This window comes from Oncorhynchus masou, chromosome 18 (assembly GCF_036934945.1).
Source record: "Oncorhynchus masou masou isolate Uvic2021 chromosome 18, UVic_Omas_1.1, whole genome shotgun sequence".
In the NCBI taxonomy this organism is placed as follows: Eukaryota; Metazoa; Chordata; class Actinopteri; order Salmoniformes; family Salmonidae; genus Oncorhynchus; species Oncorhynchus masou.
The window spans coordinates 70430394-70456119 of NC_088229.1; the positions used below are offsets into that span (position 1 = coordinate 70430394).

At 44.1% G+C, this 25726-nt stretch overlaps 1 protein-coding gene across 2 annotated transcripts in view; it reads left to right on the top strand.

Annotated features, from left to right (window-relative positions):
* LOC135505214 (protein shisa-6-like) overlaps positions 1-25726 on the top strand; it is a 120961-nt gene that overhangs the window by 90078 nt on the left and 5157 nt on the right. Inside the window, exons 5-8 of one of the 2 annotated variants that reach the window (XM_064924389.1) lie at positions 13196-13255; positions 14809-14829; positions 16397-16402; positions 16885-17037. In XM_064924389.1, coding sequence (XP_064780461.1) covers positions 13196-13255; positions 14809-14829; positions 16397-16402; positions 16885-17037 — 240 coding nt within the window. The remainder of the gene's footprint in view (positions 1-13195; positions 13256-14808; positions 14830-16396; positions 16403-16884; positions 17038-25726) is intronic. The other variant, XM_064924388.1, reaches the window with a different exon arrangement.

The following is a 25726-nucleotide window of genomic DNA, read 5'->3' on the forward strand; positions in this document are numbered from 1 at the left end:
GTCTGTACATAGTCAAAGCTTTCCTTAATTTTGGGTCAGTCACAGTGGTCAGGTATTCTGCCGCTGTGTACTCTCTGTGTAGGGCCAAATAGCATTCTAGTTTGCTCTGTTTTTTTGTTAATTCTTTCCAGTGTGTCAAGTAAATATCTTTTTGTTTTCTCATGATTTGGTTGGGTCTAATTGTGCTGCTGTCATGGGGCTCTGTAGGGTGTGTTTGTGAACAGAGCCCCAGGACCAGCTTGCTTAGGGACTCTTCTCCAGGTTCATCTCTCTGTAGGTGATGGCTTTGTTGTGGAAGGTTTGGGAATCGCTTCCTTTTAGGTGGTTATAGAATTTAACTGCTCTTTTCTGGATTTTGATAATTAGTGGGTATCGGCCTAATTCTGCTCTGCATCCATTATTTGGTGTTCTACGTTGTACACTGAGGATATTTTTGCAGAATTCTGCGTGCAGAGTCTCAATTTGGTGTTTGTCCCATTTTGTGAAGTCTTGGTTGGTGAGCGGACCCCAGACCTCACAACCATAAAGGGCAATGGGCTCTATGACTGATTCAAGTATTTTTAGCCAAATCCTAATTGGTATGTTGAAATTTATGTTCCTTTTGATGGCATAGAATGCCCTTCTTGCCTTGTCTCTCAGATCGTTCACAGCTTTGTGGAAGTTACCTGTGGCGCTGATGTTTAGGCCAAGGTATGTATAGTTTTTTGTGTGCTCTAGGGCAACAGTGTCTAGATGGAATTTGTATTTGTGGTCCTGGTGACTGGACCTTTTTTGGAACACCATTATTTTGGTCTTACTGAGATTTACTGTCAGGGCCCAGGTCTGACAGAATCTGTGCATAAGATCTAGGTGCTGCTGTAGGCCCTCCTTGGTTGGTGACAGAAGCACCAGATCATCAGCAAACAGCAGACATTTGACTTCAGATTCTAGTAGGGTGAGGCCGGGTGCTGCAGACTTTTCTAGTGCCCGCGCCAGTTCGTTGATATATATGTTGAAGAGGGTGGGGCTTAAGCTGCATCCCTGTCTAACCCCACGACCCTGTGTGAAGAAATGTGTGTGTTTTTTGCCAATTTTAACCGCACACTTGTTGTTTGTGTACATGGATTTTATGATGTCGTATGTTTTACCCCCAACACCACTTTCCAACAGTTTGTATAGCAGACCCTCATGCCAAATTGAGTCAAAGGCTTTTTTGAAATCAACAAAGCATGAGAAGACTTTGCCTTTGTTTTGGTTTGTTTGGTTGTCAATTAGGGTGTGCAGGGTGAATACATGGTCTGTTGTACGGTAATTTGGTAAAAAGCCAATTTGACATTTGCTCAGTACATTGTTTTCATTGAGGAAGTGTACGAGTCTGCTGTTAATGATAATGCAGAGGATTTTCCCAAGGTTACTGTTGACGCATATTCCACGGTAGTTATTGGGGTCAAATTTGTCTCCATTTTTGTGGATTGGGGAGATCAGTCCTTGGTTCCAAATATTGGGGAAGATGCCAGAGCTAAGGATGATGTTAAAGAGTTTTAGTATAGCCAATTGGAATTTGTTGTCTGTATATTTGATCATTTCATTGAGGATACCATCAACACCACAGGCCTTTTTGGGTTGGTGGGTTTTTATTTTGTCCTGTAACTCATTCAATGTTATTGGAGAATCCAGTGGGTTCTGGTAGTCTTTAATAGTTGATTCTAAGATCTGTATTTGATCATGTATATGTTTTTGCTCTTTATTCTTTGTTATAGAGCCAAAAAGATTGGAGAAGTGGTTTACCCATACATCTCCATTTTGGATAGATAATTCTTCGTGTTGTTGTTTGTTTACTGTTTTCCAATTTTCCCAGAAGTGGTTAGAGTCTATGGATTCTTCAATTACATTGAGCTGATTTCTGACATGCTGTTCCTTCTTTTTCCGTAGTGTATTTCTGTATTGTTTTAGTGATTCACCATAGTGAAGGCGTAGACTCAGGTTTTCCGGGTCTCTATGTTTTTGGTTGGACAGGTTTCTCAATTTCTTTCTTAGAATTTTGCATTCTTCATCAAACCATTTGTCATTGTTGTTAATTTTCTTCGGTTTTCTATTTGAGATTTTTAGATTTGATAGGGAAGCTGAGAGGTCAAATATACTGTTAAGATTTTCTACTGCCAAGTTTACACCTTCACTATTACAGTGGAACGTTTTACCCAGGAAATTGTCTAAAAGGGATTGAATTTGTTGTTGCCTAATTGTTTTTTGGTAGGTTTCCAAACTGCATTCCTTCCATCTATAGCATTTCTTAATGTTACTCAGTTCCTTTGGCTTTGATGCCTCATGATTGAGTATTGCTCTGTTTAGGTAGACTGTGATTTTGCTGTGGTCTGATAGGGGTGTCAGTGGGCTGACTGTGAACGCTCTGAGAGACTCTGGGTTGAGGTCAGTGATAAAGTAGTCTACAGTACTACTGCCAAGAGATGAGCTATAGGTGTACCTACCATAGGAGTCCCCTCGAAGCCTACCATTGACTATGTACATACCCAGCGTGCGACAGAGCTGCAGGAGTTGTGACCCGTTTTTGTTGGTTATGTTGTCATAGTTGTGCCTAGGGGGGCATACGGGGGAGGGGATGCTGTCACCTCCAGGCAGGTGTTTGTCCACCTGTGTGCTGAGGGGGTTTGATATGTTGTAAACCCTCTCTCTCTCTTGGTTTGATACTGTAAACTCTCTCTCTCTGGGTTTGATATGTTGTAAACCCTCTCTCTCTCTTGATTTGATACGTTGTAAACTCTCTCTCTCTCTCTTGGTTTGATACGTTGTAAACTCTCTCTCTCTCTTGGTTTGATATGTTGTAAACCCTCTCTCTCGCTTGGTTTGATATGTTGTAAACCCTCTCTCTCTTGGTTTGATACGTTGTAAACCCTCTCTCTCTCTTGGTTTGATATGTTGTAAACCCTCTCCCTCTCTCTCTTGGTTTGATATGTTGTAAACCCTCTCTCTCTCTTGGTTTGATATGTTGTAAACCCTCTCTCTCTCTCTTGGTTTGATATGTTGTAAACCATCTCTCTCTCTCTCTTGGTTTGATACGTTGTAAACCCTCTCTCTCTCTCAGTTTGATATGTTGTAAACTCTCTCTCTCTCTCGGTTTGATATGTTGTAAACTCTCTCGCTCTCTTGGTTTGTTGTGTGTGGAGTACGTAGTGATAAACTGATAAACGGTCAGATCTTATACCACCCTTGTAATAGTTAGGGTTGCATTGGGGGTAAGGTAATCTGATCCTAGATCTGTGGTGAGATGCAACTTTTACCTTGAGTGTTCTATGTGGTGAAGTGCTTCTCCCTGACTTCTATCTGACCCTTAAACTCCTGTCCCTCTGTGTGGTGGGTCGTGTGTGACATCTGTGTGTGTGTACATTTGCTGCCGTACCATCTAGATCCGTCGTGTGGTGATATTCGGTCAGTTGTAAAGATACATAGTTTATCTCGTCTTATTGAAATATGTCAAACATACTGTCTTCTGAAGCTTTGGAAATGGATCATTCTTTACTTAAAAATTCACCTACAGTAGATTTACAAGATTTATTAACCAGAGAGAACATCTCATGTACAACTAACATTTACCTTATTGGCACATTCAGTGACCCCTGACCCCAAAGTGCCACTCAAAAGACGAGCTGTTGTGTAAAAAAAAAGCACTATTAGTAGGCAATAGAATTATTTTAGCCAAGTGGAAATGAGAAAATCTCTTGATGATGTTCATTGCAATTGACCTGACAAGTAAAGTGCTTTTCCTATTCCATCGTGTTGTGCCTTCTTAGTACAGGGTTTCCCCAAACTCGGTCCTGGAGTTGCTGGGGCAAAACCCAAAATGTACACCTGGGGGGTCCCCAGGACCGAGTTTGGGGAAACCCTGCCTTAATACACCTAAGCTTGTCCCATACTATCCTGCTTTTCTGTGCCACCAGGTCTGGGTCCAAACAGTGTTCTCTCTCAAATACATTGGGTGCGCTTGGTTTAGCTCACCCAGCGCACCGGACGGTTTGGCACTCGCAGGACTACCCCAGTGGTTTCACTAAACCAAGCTCAGCTTAAGTATTTCAAAAGGATAAAAATACTATTTCTACCCAGGTCTGCACCTTAGAGGCTGCTGCCCTATATACATAGACATGGAATCACTGGCCACTTTAATAATGGAACACTAGTCACTTTAATAATGTTTAAATAATGATTACATGCTGCTTTACTCATCTCATATGTATACACTGTATTCTATTCTACTGTATTCTAGTCAATGCCGTCCTGACATTGCTCGTCCTAATATTTAGATATTTCTTAATTCCATTCTTTTACTTTTAGATGTGTGTATTGTTGTGAATTGTTAGATATTACTGTACTGTTGGAGCTTGGAACACAAGCATTTCACTACACCCGCATTAACATCTGATAAATATGTGCATGTGACAAATACAATTTGATTTGACCTCCCTTATATGGTTTCCATAGCTACTGTTCTGCACTATGAATATGCTATGCTCCTGAACTCTCTCCGTCCCCAGCATACCAAGAGGAGGTCTCTAGAGGTATGGATAAAGGCAGCTTTGAATGATGTTATTTCTTATTACTTAAAGAAGACATCAGATAAATCTGTGCTTATCCGTGCTAGCGACGTGACCACCCTTCTTCTCCTGTCCTCACGTCCAACAGTCTGAGGGACGACGGGGGAGCTGATACATCAACTTTTTTGTTGTTGTTTTTTTACACAGAGAGAGATGATTACTTTAGTAGTTCCAATGGAACATTTGTAAAAAAAATATATCAGGAAAATGTATTTCCCATTTCCATATTGACTATTTTTCACGTGATTTGTGGAGTCCAGGACATGGTGGTGAACATTATAATGATCTGCGAGGTCTAGAGAGGCTTGGAGGTCGCTGTAAATGTCAGAGAAACTCTGGCCTTGGAGGAACAGCTGTCATGTACATACAGTATCTACCTCAAGCTTCTCATTCCTCTGCACATTGATCTGGTACTGGTACTCCCTGTAAATAGCTCCACATTTATCTGGTACTGGTACTCCCTGTATATAACTCCACATTGATCTGGTACCGGTACTCCCTGTATATAACTCCACATTGATCTGGTACTGGTACTCCCTGTATATAACTCCACATTGATCTGGTACTGGTACTCCCTGTATATAACTCCACAATGATCTGGTACTGGTACTCCCTGTATATAACTCCACATTGATCTGGTACTGGTACTTACTGTATATAACTCCACATTGATCTGGTACTGGTACTCCCTGTATATAACTCCACATTGATCTGGTACTGGTACTCCCTGTATATAACTCCACATTGATCTGGTACTGGTACTCCCTGTATATATCTCCACCTTGATCTGGTACTGGTACTCCCTGTATATAGCTCCACATTGATCTGGTACTGGTACTCCCTGTATATATCTCCACATTGATCTGGTACTGGTACTTCCTGAACATAGCTCCATTATTGTGTATTTTAGTTGGTTCCTCTGGTTTTAGTTACTATTTGATATTATTACTTTCCATCTCTGGATTGTTGGGAAAAGTTCGTAAGCAAGCATTTCACTGTATTGTCACCACCAGCTGTATTCGGCGCATATGATATATTTTATTTGATTCTCCCATAAAACCCCTCTTATAACGTGACAACACAGTCACCCAGGCAGACGATGATTCAGAATCCATCAAATTGCTAAATGAGCAATTTATGAAGTGCACCTCACCCCACCTTCCTGCCCCCCCCCTCATGCCCTTTGCCGCCTCCACACAGACCATCACCATAGATTGGCATTGATAGAGGGAAGTCAAGTGAACACTCAGCCTTAAATGCCTTTGGGTTATTGATAGTGATGAGACGATGAGGACGGAATGCTCACCGGCATTCTGGAACTGACACATCTTACTGGCTAACATTGCTGCCATTCTACAGCCATTTTGTACCTCTTTATTTAATGTACTGAATTGAACAACTTTTTATAAACAACATCTGTTTACCCCACTGACTTAACCTCTTGAAACTCCCCATCCCGGATCCGGGATTGTGACTAAGCCTCAGGCTCATTAGCATAACGCAACGTTAACGATTTCTGAAAATCGCAAATAAAATTAAAATAATGCGTTTGCTCTCAAGCTTAGCCTTTTCTTAACAACACTGTCATCTCAGATTTTCAAAATATGCTTTTGAACCATAGAAATTGACTAATTTGTGTAAGAGTATGCTAAGCTAGCATAGCATTTTGTGTAGCATGTAGCACGCAACATTTTCACAAAAGCCAGATAACCAAATAAATAAAATCATTTACCTTTGAAGAGCTTCTGATGTTTTCAATGAGGAGACTCCCAGCCACATACCAGATGCGCAGTGTTTCCTGAAAGCGTCTGTGTGTAGGAGAAATCGTTCCGTTTTCTACATTGCGCCTGGCTACCGAAACGAACCGAAAATGCAGTCACCTACAACGTGAAACTTTTTCCGGATTAACTACATAATATCGACCGAAACATGGCAAACGTTGTTTGGAATCAATCCTCAAGGTGTTTTTTCACATATCTCTTCATTGACATGCAGTTCGTGGAAGCTTGCTTCTCTCTCTGTGCCCCATGGAAAAATACTGGCAGGTGACTTTTGCGCACCAATTTCGGCGCAGGACACCGGGCGGACACGTGGTAAATGTGGTCTCTTATGGTCAATCTTCCAATGATCTGCCTACAAATACGTCACAATGCTGCAGACACCTTGGGGAAACGACAGAAAGGGCAGACTCATTCCTCTTGCGTTCACAGCCATATAAGGAGATCATGAAAGACAGAGCCTCAAAAATCCTTGTCATTTCCTGGATGCCAAGTCATCTTGGTTTTGCCTGAAGCTCACGTTAAAGGGCACGCACAGAGAAGATATTTGTATTTCTGGACACGTCAGAGTGTTTTCTTTCGAACAGTAGCAATTATATGCATAGTCAAGCATCTTTTTGTGACAAAATATCTTGTTTAAAACGGGAACGTTTTTCTTCCAAAAATGAAATAGCGCCACCATAGGTGTAAGAGGTTAATTATCCCATCCGTTGGCATAGTCTTCTGCCAGTTCATCTGGGTTAGCATTATATATAACTTCCTAACCATTATCACTAGTGCCACAATTGTTCCATCCAGGGGTGAAGTAAAGTTTCCTCTGCTGCCGTATGGAGAGAAGCTGGGCTTTTATGGCAGTTAACATTTAGCGATTTAATGGTAACACTCTTTGTCAGTTGTTAAATGCCAAGTCCACAGTGTCTGTCAGGCCTGTGGTGCAACAAGGAGAAAAAGTTAGGGATGAGTGGACAGGTGCAGGGAGGAAGGAAGGGGATAGTTGTTGGCAGTATTCGGATGTCAACAGAGCCAATGGGATAGAGAGACCCCTTCTGACACCCCATGCCTCCCTCCAAGCCCATCAACAGCCCCCACACATCCTGCACCCCCACTCCCCCTATGGGTACCCCCCCCCCCCCCCCAAAGCCCCTCAACAGCCCCCACACATCCTGCACCCCCACTCCCCCTATGGGTACCCCCCCCAAAAGCCCCTCAACAGCCCCCACACATCCTGCACCCCCACTCCGCCCTATGGGTACCCCCCCCCCCCCCCCCCCAAAAGCCCCTCAACAGCCCCCACACATCCTACCTCCTGCCCTGATTGCTAACGGATGGAGCGTTCTCATGTCATTAATATTAACATTCACAGGTAGGTATGAAGGATTCTTAAGTCCCAAGCTTTAACAAGGAGATATTTAATGGTGGTTTATGCATTACCAGGTGTTTATGCACTAATTATATTTAGCATTAGTGTTAAAGTCAATTTACCACTTGTCATCGACACTGCCGTTACCAACCGTTCTAGCATCACTACATGGTTCTGTGTGATAAGATAAGTCCTGCAATAGAAACGACGGGATAGTGAGTCATTGTTTGGCCATCTGGATGTTAGTATGCAGGCTCACAGAGGCGCTGTATCCCAGGATGGATCAGGTGTGGAAATACTGCAGATTAATATGATGCAATCTGTGCTTACAAGAAAAGAGATTATGTCAGATACCCTCTCGCAACCACATAAACCGGGTTTATCATCTTCTTTTGTTTGGAATGCCTAATACATGACTTGCATTTAACAGAAAAACAGCTGAGTCATCAAGATACAGACAAACAAAATACTAATTTTAGCCATTTAGATTGGAGACATGGTAAACCTTTCCAGCTGTTTAGATCGGAGACCTGGTAACCCTGTCAAGCTGTTTAGATTGGAGACCTGGAAAACCTATTTAGATTGGAGACCTGGTAAACCTATTTAGATTGGAGACCTGGTAAACCTATTTAGATTGGAGACCTGGTAAACCTATTTAGATTGGAGACCTGGTAAACCTTTCAAGCTGTTTAGATTGGAGACCTGGTAAACCTGTCAAGATGTGTTAGTGTCAATCAGGAATAATCAATCTACAGTGTAATTGCATGTTCCAATACTTATCTCCTTCTCTCCTTATCAGATTTAGCTGGCAGAACCATTAACTGATACAGCTAAGAGGGAGGCGTCTTTAAATTGACTTCTGCAACTAGATGTTGTGGTTTTCATGGGGAATGGAAAGAGAGCCTACGATAAGACTTCAGCTTTTGGACGTTGGATTGTTTGAACAGTGCTGAAGAGAACCTTTCCTCTCGTCAAGACCAGTATATAGGGCGCCTAGTTTTAGGTGTTTATTTTACTCCAGCTACGTCAGGTTAACCTATCCCCTATCCAGCTACGTCAGGTTAACCTATCCCCTATCCAGCTACGTCAGGTTAACCTATCCCCTATCCAGCTACGTCAGGTTAACCTATCCCCTATCCAGCTACGTCAGGTTAACCTATCCCCTATCCAGCTACGTCAGGTTAACCTATCCCTTATCCAGCTACGTCAGGTTAACCTATCACTTATCCAGCTACGTCAGGTTAACCTATCCCTTATCCAGCTACGTCAGGTTAACCTATCTCCTATCCAGCTACGTCAGGTTAACCTATCCCCTATCTAGCTACGTCAGGTTAACCTATCCCCTATCTAGCTACGTCAGGTTAACCTATCCCCTATCTAGCTACGTCAGGTTAACCTATCCCCTATCCAGCTACGTCAGGTTAACCTATCCCCTATCCAGCTACGTCAGGTTAACCTATCCCCTATCCAGCTACGTCAGGTTAACCTATCCCCTATCCAGCTACGTCAGGTTAACCTATCCCCTATCCAGCTACGTCAGGTTAACCTATCCCTTATCCAGCTACGTCAGGTTAACCTATCTCCTATCCAGCTACGTCAGGTTAACCTATCCCCTATCTAGCTACGTCAGGTTAACCTATCCCCTATCTAGCTACGTCAGGTTAACCTATCCCCTATCTAGCTACGTCAGGTTAACCTATCCCCTATCTAGCTACGTCAGGTTAACCTATCCCCTATCCAGCTACGTCAGGTTAACCTAACCCCTATCTAGCTACGTTAGGTTAACCTATCCAGCTACGTCAGGTTAACCTAACCCCTATCCAACTAGTTCTGTCAGTAACTAGATCATATTCCCTCCACTCTCACTCACTCTACACCAACGATAGGGATCTTATGTCAATACATCCATCACTTCCCACCCTGCCCTCCCCCTCCTCCTCTCCCCTGGTCAATAACAAACCCATTTCTGGATCTCCTCCAGAGAGGAGTTTGCACCATAGGCCCGAAACGGATGACAGAGCACTGGGTGTTTAAGCCTGATATCCAGCCTCTGGGCTCCAGGGGTGGTGGTGGTAGTGGTGTGTGTGTGTGTGTGTGTGCATGCTCATGTGTTGTCTCTCTCCAACACAGCTAATTGGTCACCTGATTACAGTGGGATCAATGAACGACCAGTGCAGGGGCTCTCAGCTCAGCAGGAGTCCTTTCTGTCTGTCTATGGGGCTCTCTACAGTACTGTCTCTATCTATCTCTATGGAGGTCTCAAAGCTCTCTCTCTCTGGGCACTGACAGTGTGGGGCCAAGCCTGAAGCTAAAGGTGTAATTGGGGTGTCAGTCCTGTATGTGGATTAACTACAAAGAGTGACTGGAAAGTGTTTTGGTTTTACAGCTAGAGAACAATATCATTACAGTTGAAATCACGCCTGGCATCTGTTTCTGTGTTTGATAATATCCAAGAACATTAATCACATTCATATATTCAGAAGACCCTGCCCTCGCGTCTGTGACTTTTTCGCAAACATTCTCTCTCTCCAGAAACCAAACTCTGATGTCATCTGTCAAACTATACACTCATACAGATGTATGATCTTAATTTGATCACTCTTTTGTCACTAATCGTTTGCCTGTACTGCAGGACATGCAAACTTGTAGTGTATTTGAGATTTAAAAAGTTTTATAAAGTTTGTAATTTCCACTTTTGTCCTAAGGAAAAATGTATCAACCTCCAACTAAAATGTCCATTAATTAGAATCCACATAATAATTTTCACTTTTTGTTGCTGCATTTTATTTTACTGCTGTAGCAAACTGGCTCAAATTAAGATTCTACATCTGTACACACCCACCGCGCATGTACTCTGATGACACATTCCATCTTTCAAAATATATATTGAAAACCGTGCGAGTGAGGTCCTCTTCACCGTCTCAGCTCTGTGAAAGATTTAAATGGAGTGTTACAGCAGTGGACTCTGTATTCATTTTGAAACAGACACAACAGCACACAGCCAAGTCAACGTGTCTCAATGGCACTTTGCATCGGGTGTTCCATCTAAGCCATCGTTGCTTTTTCACCTGGATATCACACACACACACACACACACACACACACACACACACACACACACACACACACACACACACACACACACACACACACACACACACACACACACACACACACACACACACTGGCATGGGAGATGAGTGTGTGTATGTGAATACTACATGTCAGTGTGTATGTGAATACTACATGTCAGTGTGTGTGAATACTACATGTCAGGGTGTGTGTGAATATTGCATGTCAGTGTGTGAATATTACGACGGGACTATATTACGACGGGACTGAGGAGTCTCCACCTCTCCATCCTTCCCCATTTTTCATCCTTCCTCTCTTTTTATCTCATGACCGTTTTTGTCTCCATCTTCTGTCAATCATTCTATCCATGTGCTTGGATAAAGGGCGTTAAAGGGATGCTCTACATCTGAATATATATGCTTGTCAGTTTTTTATTACCCCCTGAAAAAAAAGGTCTTTCATGGTGCTAATCTTTCTTATTCATTTGGGGTTGAAGCCTGTAGATCACGCTTAAATTCATAAGTCCGGATCAAATGATAGCATTGAAAATGAACTAAGCTTGATTTAATTTAAGACCACTTTTGAGGTATGGAAACATCTGACAAACGTTCATTTTAGGGTGAACCAACCCTTGAATGATGCCGCCACTAGATCTGCCCTTGTATCCCTTTAATGATGCCGTCACTAGATTTCCCCTTTAATGATGCCGCCACTAGATCTCCCCTTGTATCGCTTTAATGATGCCGCCAACTGATCTCCCCTTGTATCCCTTTAATGATGCCGCCACTTGATCTCCCCTTTAATGATGCCGCCAATAGATCTCCCCTTGTATCCCTTTAATGATGCCGTCACTAGATCTGCCCTTGTATCCCTTTAATGATGCCGCCACTAGATCTCCCCTTGTATCCCTTTAATGAACGCGCCACGAGATCTCCCCTTGTATCCCTTTAATGATGCTTCCACTAGATCTCCCCTTTAATGATGCCGCCACTAGATCTCCCCTTGTATCCCTTTAATGATGCTGTCACTAGATCTCCCCTTGTATCCCTTTAATGATGCCGCCACTAAATCTCCCCTTTAATGATGCCGCCACTAGATCTGCCCTTTAATGATGCCACCACTAGATCTCCCCTTTAATGATGCTGCCACTAGATCTCCCCTTTAATGATGCCGCCACTAGATCTGCCCTTGTATCCCTTTAATGATGACGCCACTAGATCTCCCCTTGTATCCCTTTAATGATGCCACCACTAGATCTCCCCTTTAATGATGCCGCCACTAGATCTCCCCTTGTATCCCTTTAATGATGCTGTCACTAGATCTCCCCTTGTATCCCTTTAATGATGCTGTCACTAGATCTCCCCTTGTATCCCTTTAATGATGCCGCCACTAAACCTCCCCTTTAATGATGCCGCCACTAGATCTCCCCTTTAATGATGCTGCCACTAGATCTCCCCTTTAATGATGCTGCCACTAGATCTCCCCTTTAATGATGCAGCCACTAGATCTGCCCTTGTATCCCTTTAATGATGACGCCACTAGATCTCCCCTTGTATCCCTTTAATGATGCCGCCACTAGATCTCCCCTTGTATCCCTTTAATGATGCCGTCCCTAGATCTCCCCTTGTATCCCTTTAATGATGCCACCACTAGATCTCCCCTTTAATGATGCCGCCACTAGATCTGCCCTTTAATGATGCTGCCACTAGATCTCCCCTTTAATGATGCCGCCACTAGATCTCCCCTTTAATGATGCCGCCACTAGATCTCCCCTTGTATCCCTTTAATGATGCCGTCACTAGATCTCCCATTTAATGATGCCGCCACTAGATCTCCCCTTTAATGATGCCATCACTAGATCTCCCCTTGTATCCCTTTAATGATGCCGTCACTTGATCTCCCCTTGTATCCCTTTAATGATGCCGTCACTTGATCTCCCCTTTAATGATGCTGCCACTTGATGTCCCCTTTAATGATGCCGCCAATAGATCTCCCCTCGTTATCCCTTTAATGATGCCTCCACTAGATCTCCCCTTGTATCCCTTTAATGATGCCTGCAATAGATCTCCCCTAGTATCCCTGTAGTGATGCCTCCACTAGATCTCCCCTTGTGTCCCTTTAATGATGCCTCCAATAGATCTCCCCTTGTTTCCCTTTAATGATGCCGTCACTTGATCTCCCCTTTAATGATGCCGTCACTAGATCTCCCCTTGCATCCCTTTAATGATGCTTCCAATAGATCTCCCCTTGTATCCCTTTAATGATGCCGTCACTTGATCTCCCATTTAATTATGCCGCCACTAGATCTCCCCTTGTATTAAACCATGTCATTACTTTTGATCAGATACAATATCTGATCTGCTTATCACGTTGAATGATCGTCTCCATTGCTGTTTTCACAGGTACCCACCAGCACAACTACAACCATGTGGTTCTAGGTAGCCCAACACGTACCCATAATGGTAAGGACAGCTAACAGCACTGCACCCTGACACAGGGTTATGTTACAGTATCCACTGCAGGTTAGGCTACGACAGAGAATTCATGCCCAGTACGTTACTTAGTGTGGATATTGAAAACAGATCCACTGAGTTATTTATACAAAGACAAATGGCCATTCTCCTGAAAAATCAAGCCCCGGCTTTGGGAATTCACTTTAAAACACTCTTTATACTGTACAGAATGCTACTAATGGTACCAGCCTGCTCATCGATCTCTCCACATCCGTTCTCTTATATCACTTCAAAAAATGAATTAACAATAGAATCATAGAAGTGTTACATTTCATAACTATGACAATGTATTCCTTTAAACAAAGCGAATGAAAAGCCATTTAACCTCGGCCTAGCCTCTGTCTATCACCTGCTAAAGGGAAATACGATTGGCTGGACATCAAGCTAGCTTCCTGTCAAGGTCAGGGCATCTCGGCTATATGGTTCTACCACAGAAACAGGTTCCTCCTGAGATGATTGACCCTGTCATTATAAGATTCTATTCTATCCTTCTGCTCTCGCTGAGGATATCAGCCCCGGTTTCATTACAAATGGAATTTTGGGATTTTCTGCTACCAATTGTCTCTATTCATTCACAAGAGCCGGGTTTAGGGGCTGATGGAGAGATATAAGGAAGCTGGTTTCACAAGGACAAAGGGTGAGAAGAGGACAAGGAAGAAAGAAAAGGAGAGATAATCCACTGCCTTTGTATTTGTTTAACATTGGATTGGCCTCTTTGGCTTGCATTCTGATGTTCAGTGTTGGCTCAACCCTGTGTGGAAGCCTCTCCCCTCTAGGACTTCCGCTGGGTTTTAAGGAGATGTTGTAGTCGCAACACTTCTCCTCTTGTGTGTGACAATTCAACGTGTGATCCATGAAGAAATCCCTATGAAATCTATGGGAAACAATAGAAATCCATTCCATCAAAACACATCAAAAGGCACACACTTCAATCACAAGCCACATAAAAAAGGCTTGTTGTACCAATGTGCCGTGTTGCTTAGATACACTGCAACCTGTGCTGTCCTCCATGAAGCAACCACTGGATTTCTGTCAATCAAAGAGGGGATTAAAAAAACGTACTCATTCATAAGATGCATTATCTCTGTATTTAAAGGCACATTAGATAATTGGTCTGTTCCAAATACATACAAGCTATAGACATCATTAGTTTATTCCTGGACTTATGGTAATGAATGAGGAGTGTGTTGGCTGGTTGTTGGTGGGGTGTGTGTTGGCTGGGTGTATGTTGGCTGGGTGTGTGTTGGGTAGGTGTGTGTTGGTTAGGTGTGTGTTGGTTAGTTGTGTGTTGGTTGGGTGTGTGTTGGTTGGGTGTGTGTTGGTTGGGTGTGTGTTGGTTGGGTGTGTGTTGGTTGGGTGTGTGTTGGCTGGGTGTGTGTTGGTTAGGTGTATGTTGGTTAGGTTTGTGTTGGTGGGGAGTGTGTTGGCTGGGTTTGGTCAGAATGCTGTTTCACACCATCAACATGTTTCTGAACTGTCTGTTTTTCACTTGGGTGGGGTAGCTCACCGATCATTGAGACGTGGTAAGTCACACACACACACGCACTTATACACACATAGTCTTATTTACACAGAAATCAACATAATTGTACTCGCATTCAAACACACCCTTCCATTCAAACACACCCTTCCATTCAAACACACCCTACCATTCAAACACACCCTACCATTCAAACACACCCTACCATTCAAACACACCCTACCATTCAAACACACCCTTCTTCACACTCGCCCACCCTTCAGCCGTTGTACCTTCCCCAGTACACAATACCTCAGTCGTAATGTGCCTGGTAATTCAGCAGTGTGTTTCTGATTCTGGAGGTAGCTAACAGCATGTCACATTGTCTATTTTCCCTGTGTTGAGAGAGTATGGATAGTGTTGCCCTCGCAAAACTCCTCCCATCTGGCCTTTTTATGTCCCTCTCTCTCTCTTCATCTCTATATTTATTCCACCCTCTTGACTATTTCTCTCTCTTTTTGCTTTCCCTCCTTCCCTCTCTTCTCCTACCCCACCATCCCCTTCTCTCCTTCCCACTCTTCTCCTACCCCACCATCCCCTTCTCTCCTTCCCTCTCTTCTCCTACCCCACCATCCCCTTCTCTCCTTCTCTCCTCTCTTCTCTCCTACCCCACCATCCCCTTCTCTCCTTCCCACTCTTCTCCTACCCCACCATCCCCTTCTCTCCTTCTCTCCTTCCCTCTCTTCTCCTACCCCACCATCCCCTTCTCTCCTTCTCTCCTTCCCTCTCTTCTCCTACCCCACCATCCCTTTCTCTCCTTCCCTCTCTTCTCCTACCCCACCATCCCCTTCTCTCCTTCCCTCTCTTCTCCTACCCCACCATCCCCTTCTCTCCTTCCCTCTCTTCTCCTACCCCACCATCCCCTTCTCTCCTTCCCTCTCTTCTCCTACCCCACCATCCCCTTCCCTCTCTTCTCCTACCCCACCACCCCCTTCCCTTCTTCCCTCTCTTCTCCTACCCCACCATCCTTTTCCTTTCCCTCTCTTCTCCTACCCCACCACCCCCTTCCCTCCTTCCCTCTCTTCTCCTACCCCACCATCTCTTTTCTCTCCTTCCCTCTCTTCTCCTACCCCACCACCCCCTTCCCTTCTTCCCTCTCTTCTCCTACCCCACCATCCCCTTCCCTCCTTCCCTCTCTTCTCCTACCCCACCATCCCCTTCCCTCCTTCCCTCTCTTCTCCTACCCCACCATCCCCTTCTCTCCTTCCATCTGTATCTTCTCATTCTCTCTCTTTTTGCTTTCCCTCCTTCCCTCTCTTCTACTACCCCACCATCCCCTTCTCTCCTTCCATCTGTATCTTCTCGTTCTCTCCTCTTTTTTTTCTCATCCCTCTCTCACTTTATCACTGGAGCCTGGACATGAGCCGCACCCTGCTGCCCACTTCTCTGCTGCTCTGCATGACAGACTCACAGCCCACAGGAGAGAGAGAGACAGAGACGGGGAGGGATGGAGAGAAAAGAGAGTGAGGGATAGATAGAGGGGGAGAGAGCAGGAACTAGGAGAGAGAAGGAGAGAGAGAAAGAGAGAGAAACTGAAGAGGGGAGTTTTTAGAAAAAAAAGGGGAAGATAGAGAAAGGTCCACAGTCCATTTTCCCATCTCTCTCTCTCTGGCATCACATTATATCAGTCAGACAAGCGTGTCGCTGCCGTGTCCTAGCTCTCTCCCCATTCCACCACTCCTCAAATGACAGCACACAAACTGTCACAGTCAGGGTCACTGTGAAGCAGACATCTGTTGTTTGGTCTGGTGTTGTTTTGGGGCCGTTGTCACCTCTCCTGTCACACCCTTTACCTACCGTACCAGACAGTGTCAAATGCTCCCAGGATGCCTCTTAACCCACATCCCCTAGCCCATCTCCTACTTTCAACTCACCCCCCCACCACCCAGACACTCCCTAAACAATTTCCTGTCAGATGACCACCTCCCCTCCCTCTCGTGCCTCCCTCCACCCTTCCTCAGCAGAGGTGCTCTACCATCGTTGCCTTTGGTCTGACGCAGTATATTTTTTTAGGAAAACATTTTTTCCCCCTCTTGTTTGTTTTGCTGTGTCTCCCCAGAGAACACTAGGATGAGTGGCATCCTGACCTCACAGACGGAGCCATACGACCTGTCCTCCTCGCGCTCCTTCCAGAGCCTGTCCCACCTACCGCCCACCTACGAGGCCGCCGTCAAGGCCGACCTCAACAGATACTCCTCCCTCAAGAGACTGAGTAGGTCCCGACCACAGCACAGTTCACCATTAGCAGCAATGCTGACAGAGCTGCCACTGCCTCTTTTTAATGTTCTGCGTGTTAAAAATTATACTGCATAAGTTACGGCCTGATCTGGCATGTTAAAACTCTGCATTCGCAACTCGGCTCGTTTCTCAACTGGCAAACGTTCATGAGGGATTACACCATATGCCGCTAAAGATGCAATGACAGGATACGTTCTCCTGAAAGGGTCATACTATTCATTAGAAGTGCACCAGCGTTCACTACCTTTCCAGAAAGCCCCCGACTCTCGAAGGCATAAACAGCGTCTGAATGAGAGGCCACAGAAAATTATAAAAATGCCATGTCATCCACTCTCCTCCGTAACGTCCGACGAGTCACCGCTTCTTGAAAACCATATACGCCACACGCTCACCGTCTCCCCTTAAACATTTATCTAGAGAGAAGCAGCAATAGCATCAGCCACCATTTCCTATAGAGTGTTCAACCACATTCAGCTCTGATCTGCGCTCTAGCAGCCGCTCTGTATTGACTCAGTGTCCTACGCTGGCTTCTGCAGCCAAATGAGGTCTCATGTCATCATATTCCAGAAGTGTAATGCAAATATTCCTTAAGGCTTGTGTAATCGCATCATGGCTGTCCTGTACTTCACTGTTGGCACGGGAACCAAGGGAGCCATATGAATCTATGGTGCAGGCTACAACTCAAAGTCGGTGCTACTAAAACTCCTCTAAGGGGGATTTTTATTCAGTCAACACACACACACACACACACACACACACACACACACACACACACACACACACACACACACACACACACACACACACACACACACACACACACACACACACACACACACACACACACACACACACTTTTACTAAACGTTTAACAAAGTAAAGGATCTGAGTCTACAACCGATCTCAACAGCCATCTCTAGACTGGGTCACCATCATTATACTGATCTCAACAGCCATCTCTAGACTGGGTCACCATCATTATACTGATCTCAACAGCCATCTCTAGAGTGGGTCACCATCGTTATACTGATCTCAACAGCCATCTCTAGACTGGGTCACCATCATTATACTGATCTCATCAGCCATCTCTAGAGAGGGTCACCATCGTTATACTGATCTCAACAGCCATCTCTAGAGTGGGTCACCATCGTTATACTGATCTCAACAGCCATCTCTAGACTGGGTCACCATCGTTATACTGATCTCAACAGCCATCTCTAGAGTGGGTCACCATCGTTATACTGATCTCAACAGCCATCTCTAGACTGGGTCACCATCGTTATACTGATCTCATCAGCCATCTCTAGACTGGGTCACCATCTCTAGTTATCACTGATCTCAACAGCCATCTCTAGAGTGGGTCACCATCGTTATACTGATCTCAACAGCCATCTCTAGACTGGGTCACCATCATTATACTGATCTCATCAGCCATCTCTAGAGAGGGTCACCATCGTTATACTGATCTCAACAGCCATCTCTAGAGTGGGTCACCATCGTTATACTGATCTCAACAGCCATCTCTAGAGTGGGTCACCATCGTTATACTGATCTCATCAGCCATCTCTAGAGTGGGTCACCATCGTTATACTGATCTCATCAGCCATCTCTAGACTGGGTCACCATCGTTATACTGATCTCAACAGCCATCTCTAGAGTGGGTCACCATCGTTATACTGATCTCAACAGCCATCTCTAGAGTGGGTCACCATCATTATACTGATCTCAACAGCCATCTCTAGAGTGGGTCACCATCGTTATACTGATCTCAACAGCCATCTCTAGAGTGGGTCACCATCGTTATACTGATCTCAACAGCCATCTCTAGAGTGGGTCACCATCGTTATACTGATCTCAACAGCCATCTCTAGAGTGGGTCACCATCATTATACTGATCTCAACAGCCATCTCTAGAGTGGGTCACCATCGTTATACTGATCACAACAGCCATCTCTAGACTGGGTCACCATCATTATACTGATCTCATCAGCCATCTCTAGACTGGGTCACCATCGTTATACTGATCTCAACAGCCATCTCTAGACTGGGTCACCATCATTATACTGATCTCATCAGCCATCTCTAGACTGGGTCACCATCGTTATACTGATCTCAACAGCCATCTCTAGACTGGGTCACCATCGTTATACTGATCTCAACAGCCATCTCTAGAGTGGGTCACCATCGTTATACTGATCTCAACAGCCATCTCTAGAGTGGGTCACCATCGTTATACTGATCTCAACAGCCATCTCTAGAGTGGGTCGCCATCATTATACTGATCTCAACAGCCATCTCTAGACTGGGTCACCATCATTATACTGATCTCAACAGCCATCTCTAGACTGGGTCACCATCGTTATACTGATCTCATCGTTATACTGATCTCAACAGCCATCTCTAGAGTGGGTCACCATCGTTATACTGATCTCAACAGCCATCTCTAGACTGGGTCACCATCGTTATACTGATCTCAACAGCCATCTCTAGACTGGGTCACCATCGTTATACTGATCTCAACAGCCATCTCTAGACTGGGTCACCATCGTTATACTGATCTCAACAGCCATCTCTAGACTGGGTCACCATCGTTATACTGATCTCAACAGCCATCTCTAGAGAGGGTCACCATCATTATACTGATCTCAACAGCCATCTCTAGACTGGGTCACCATCGTTATACTGATCTCAACAGCCATCTCTAGACTGGGTCACCATCATTATACTGATCTCAACAGCCATCTCTAGACTGGGTCACCATCATTATACTGATCTCAACAGCCATCTCTAGACTGGGTCACCATCGTTATACTGATCTCAACAGCCATCTCTAGACTGGGTCACCATCATTATACTGATCTCAACAGCCATCTCTAGACTGGGTCACCATCGTTATACTGATCTCAACAGCCATCTCTAGACTGGGTCACCATCGTTATACTGATCTCAACAGCCATCTCTAGAGAGGGTCACCATCGTTATACTGATCTCAACAGCCATCTCTAGACTGGGTCACCATCATTATACTGATCTCAACAGCCATCTCTAGAGAGGGTCACCATCGTTATACTGATCTCAACAGCCATCTCTAGACTGGGTCACCATCATTATACTGATCTCAACAACCATCTCTAGACTGGGTCACCATCATTATACTGATCTCAACAACCATCTCTAGACTGGGTCACATCTTATACTGATCTCAACAGCCATCTCTAGGGTCACCATCGTTATACTGATCTCAACAGCCATCTCTAGACTGGGTCACCATCATTATACTGATCTCAACAGCCATCTCTAGAGAGGGTCACCATCGTTATACTGATCTCAACAGCCATCTCTAGACTGGGTCACCATCATTATACTGATCTCATCTCTATTCACCATACTGATCTCAACAGCCATCTCTAGACTGGGTCACCATCATTATACTGATCTCAACAGCCATCTCTAGACTGGGTCACCATCGTTATACTGATCTCAACAGCCATCTCTAGACTGGGTCACCATCGTTATACTGATCTCAACAGCCATCTCTAGACTGGGTCACCATCGTTATACTGATCTCAACAGCCATCTCTAGACTGGGTCACCATCATTATACTGATCTCAACAGCCATCTCTAGAGGGTCACCATCGGGTCACCATCGTTATACTGATCTCAACAGCCATCTCTAGACTGGGTCACCATCGTTATACTGATCTCAACAGCCATCTCTAGACTGGGTCACCATCGTTATACTGATCTCAACAGCCATCTCTAGACTGGGTCACCATCGTTATACTGATCTCAACAGCCATCTCTAGACACCATCGTTATACTGATCTCAACAGCCATCTCTAGACTGGGTCACCATCGTTATACTGATCTCAACAGCCATCTCTAGAGTGGGTCACCATCGTTATACTGATCTCAACAGCCATCTCTAGAGAGGGTCACCATCGTTATACTGATCTCAACAGCCATCTCTAGAGTGGGTCACCATCGTTATACTGATCTCAACAGCCATCTCTAGACTGGGTCGCCATCGTTATACTGATCTCATCAGCCATCTCTAGACTGGGTCACCATCGTTATACTGATCTCAACAGCCATCTCTAGAGAGGGTCACCATCGTTATACTGATCTCAACAGCCATCTCTAGACTGGGTCACCATCGTTATACTGATCTCAACAGCCATCTCTAGACTGGGTCACCATCGTTATACTGATCTCAACAGCCATCTCTAGACTGGGTCACCATCGTTATACTGATCTCAACAGCCATCTCTAGACTGGGTCACCATCGTTATACTGATCTCAACAGCCATCTCTAGACTGGGTCACCATCGTTATACTGATCTCAACAGCCATCTCTAGAGTGGGTCACCATCGTTATACTGATCTCAACAGCCATCTCTAGACTGGGTCACCATCGTTATACTGATCTCACCAGCCATCTCTAGACTGGGTCACCATCATTATACTGATCTCACCAGCCATCTCTAGACTGGGTCACCATCGTTATACTGATCTCACCAGCCATCTCTAGACTGGGTCACCATCGTTATACTGATCTCACCAGCCATCTCTAGACTGGGTCACCATCATTATACTGATCTCATCCAGCCATCTCTAGACTGGGTCACCATCGTTATACTGATCTCAACAGCCATCTCTAGACTGGGTCACCATCGTTATACTGATCTCAACAGCCATCTCTAGACTGGGTCACCATCGTTATACTGATCTCAACAGCCATCTCTAGACTGGGTCACCATCATTATACTGATCTCACCAGCCATCTCTAGACTGGGTCACCATCGTTATACTGATCTCAACAGCCATCTCTAGAGTGGGTCACCATCGTTATACTGATCTCAACAGCCATCTCTAGACTGGGTCACCATCGTTATACTGATCTCAACAGCCATCTCTAGACTGGGTCACCATCATTATACTGATCCTGTCTCAGGTGTCTCTTGTTATTGTCTACTTTTGATCCACATATGTAACCTACTGGAGAGCTCTTCTTTGTCTACACCCATTCAGCATCGTTCACAGCCTCTTAAGCCTTAGTCACACTCATCTATTTAATGACTCACATGTGAGGCCATGTGGTAAACACACACTATATCAAATCAAATCTAAGTTTATTTGTCACATGCACAGGATACAGAAGGTGTAAACGGTACAGTGATAGTACTGGCATAGAGGCAACATTAAAAACAGAAAGTGTCCAGATAAAAATATTCTATTAATACTTTATCATTGTTAGATGACACTTTACCCGGCACACTGGTCTAAATTGATGGGTCATGTGAAGGAAATGCTATAACCGCCCTCACACACAGAGGATGGGTCACTATTGTCTAGACATGTACACTAAATACAATAGATGGCAGCAATCACCCCCAGACACACTCGGCGAATTTGATGGGTCATGTAATTATCCAGCTGAAGTGGAATATTTTGTTTAGACATGTAGCTAGCAAGGTAGCTGAGTAATGAACCGGCATGGTCCAACTCATACTACTACCAATACAAACGTTGTCATAGCTGTAGCTGTAGTATGACTCTGCAGGTAGCTAAAGCTAACAAACTAGGTTCAATGTTATCTAGCTAACATTAGGCTATAACTAGAAATGCAAATGGATTGCTGATTTGAATAATATTAATACACAGATCATACACGTGACGTTAGCTAGCGAGCCAGCAAGTTAATGTTTGCTAGCGAACAGTATGCTTTAACTTGCAAATAAAAAACAACTTTCTGACTAAATTAGAAACTTATACCTGAAGATGTAGCAAACACTCTTACCCGTATAAATGGATGAACGCTTCACGGCAGACTAGAACCCTTTAACTTAATTTTGTTTTATAGCTACATCTTGTTTGGCCAGCGTTGTGTCAAGGTACTCTAGTTCACACTGACCGTGGCGTGTGTAGAAAGTAGCCCATCACTTTTCCCAACTGATCTGTCAGTAGGAAAATAACGGCTGTTAAATAGCGCTATTAAATTCAGCGCCTATTATAAAATTCAGGGCATCAATGTTGTTGAGAAAAGTAGCAAAACAATTGTATTCGTATTTATGGATTGAATACGAGTTTGTTATGAAGGCACATGAAAGTTCACATATTCCAGAAGGCATTTATGCCAACAAAAACAACGAATTTTGATAAAGATGAATGTTTACGTTCAAATGGCTCTCCCGTGACGTGGTGACGTGTGACATACGCCGAGTTTCCTGAAACGACTCACATATATGGAAGGGTGTCATCAATCAAACAATGTTCCACAGTGTGAATCTAACAGAACGGTGTCTGCATATTGATTTGAACATGCTATGTCATTGCTTGGGAAAATGTTAGTTCTTGGGAAAATGTCTCAATGTGTGTTGGCATGGTGAATGTTGTTATCCTGGAAAGCTGTTTCATACAATACACTTTTTTTGTTGATTTCAATTTATCAGGGAGTGCTGCAGGGCAACCTAGTTCTCGCGACTATGGTCGGGGCCCATAATCCAGTCCAGTGAAAGCCATAGAATAATCTCTTCCTCTATGTTGAAATTTAAAACTGTCCTCAGTTGATGCCAGTCGGTCTAGCTGTCTTTATCTGCTTGCAAAGCAAATCATTTACAGCAGAAAATATCCAAAAGGCACCATGCAGTTCTCTTTGTTAGTCAGCTAGTGTCTTTCTACTGAAAGATCATGTAGGATAAAGCCCGAGGCTTAATGGTATAATGAAAAAGAAAAATCTCAGCTTCTACTTATGAATGTAAATTGATGTATACATTCAAAGTACAGCACACAGTGTTTTTATGCACAGTATGTATCAAAAGTAATTTATTCATTCTTTTTATCAGAAGATTTTTCAGCCTGAATTGGCCTTGCCTTTATCTACATTGTTCTCTCATCTAAAAATAACTGCTTCAGAATGGAGTCTTATTTTTATCGACTCTTTCATTCATCCGATTTATATTTAACCGATTCATTGTGATTATTCACATACACATGTATTTTCATTATTCATCAGGTAATGTACCTTAGCTAAATCCCTTTGAGCGTCCTGCCATAATTGACGTTTGTGTACAGGTTGCGATTAGCCTGAGATTTTGCTGTGACCCTATCGTAACTGACACGGCTTGGTGTTCTCTTCCTGGGTTCTGTGTAAAGTGGAGACGTCTTTTGTCATAAATCTATAAATAACGGACGAACGCTATTAACGTTCACCTTCCGTCTCACTTTAGCAGTAAAACATTCAAAAGACAAAGGTGAGAAAGAATAGAGACTCCAAGGACATCAACTGTCCAGAGCCGTCTCTCATTATGTCTTTATGGGGGTGAACTTTAAAAATGTATATTTTGGAAATTTTATGCCGCAGCTTTACTTAGTGTGTGTGTGTGTGTGTGTGTTTGTGTGTCTGTGCGTGTAGCGCACGTGCTTGTGTGTGTATGTGTGACTATGTCGAATCTCTACGCATGACTAATGATTAATGCATGGTTCCCAATGAGTCTGCTGCATAATACATACATGGTGTGAGGGTGTGATATCACACATCCTTCCAAGACAATCTGGAGGCATGAGCATGCACTATATATGCAGAAGAATGTGGACACCCATTCAAATTAGTTGATTCGGCTATTTCAGCCCCAACCGTTGTTAACAGGTGTATAAAATCAACTACACAGCCATGAAATCTCCATACACAAAGATTGACAGTAGAATGGCCTTACTGAAAAGCTCAGTGACTATCAATGTGGCACCGTCATAGGATGCCACCTTTCCAACAAGTCAGTTCGTCACATTTCTGCCCTGCTAGAGCTGCCCTGGTCAACTGTAAGCACTTCTAGGAGCAAGAGTTGTCAACTGTAAGTGCTGTTATTGTGAAGTGGAAAAGTCTAGGAGCAACAATGGCTCAGCCGCGAAGTGGTAGGCCACACAAGCTCACAGAATGGGACTGTGCTGAGGTGCGTAGCGCGTAAAAATGGTCTTTCCTCAGTTGCAAGACTCACAACCCAGTTCCAAACTGTCTCTGGAAGCAACGTCAGCACAAGAACTGTTCAGTTGGGAGCTTCATGAAATGAGTTTCCATGACCGAGCAGCCGCCCACGAGCCTAAAATCACCATGTGCAATGCCAAGCATCGGCTGTGAAGCGTGTTGTACCACCTCTTGAGCAGTGGAAACGCGTTATCTTACAATTACATTCTAGACGATTCTGTGCTTCTAACTTTGTGGCAACAGTGTTTGGAGAAAGCCCTTTCCTGTTTCAACATCACAATGCCCCCGTACACAAAGCGAGGTCCATACAGTAATGGTTTGTTGAGATCAGTGTGGAAGAACTCGATTGGCCTGTGCAGCAATGTTCCAACATCTAGTGGAAAGCCTTCCCAGAAGAGTAGACGCTGTTATAGCAGCAATGTTGCAACATCTAGTGGAAAGCCTTCCCAGAAGAGTTGAGGCTGTTATCGCAGCAGGTGTCCACATACTTCTGGTCATGTAGTGTATTTCCTGACCTGTTCTTGTTCACAACCACTATCCATGTTCTGTTTGATAATATATGAACATGCAGCATTTTCATCTTAAGAACTTTTGGTGTCATTTAAAATTATTTTCACATTAATGGCATCCTTCGACGTTTCAATGGTCTTTGTGTATGACATTTCTGTCTGGTGTATGCTG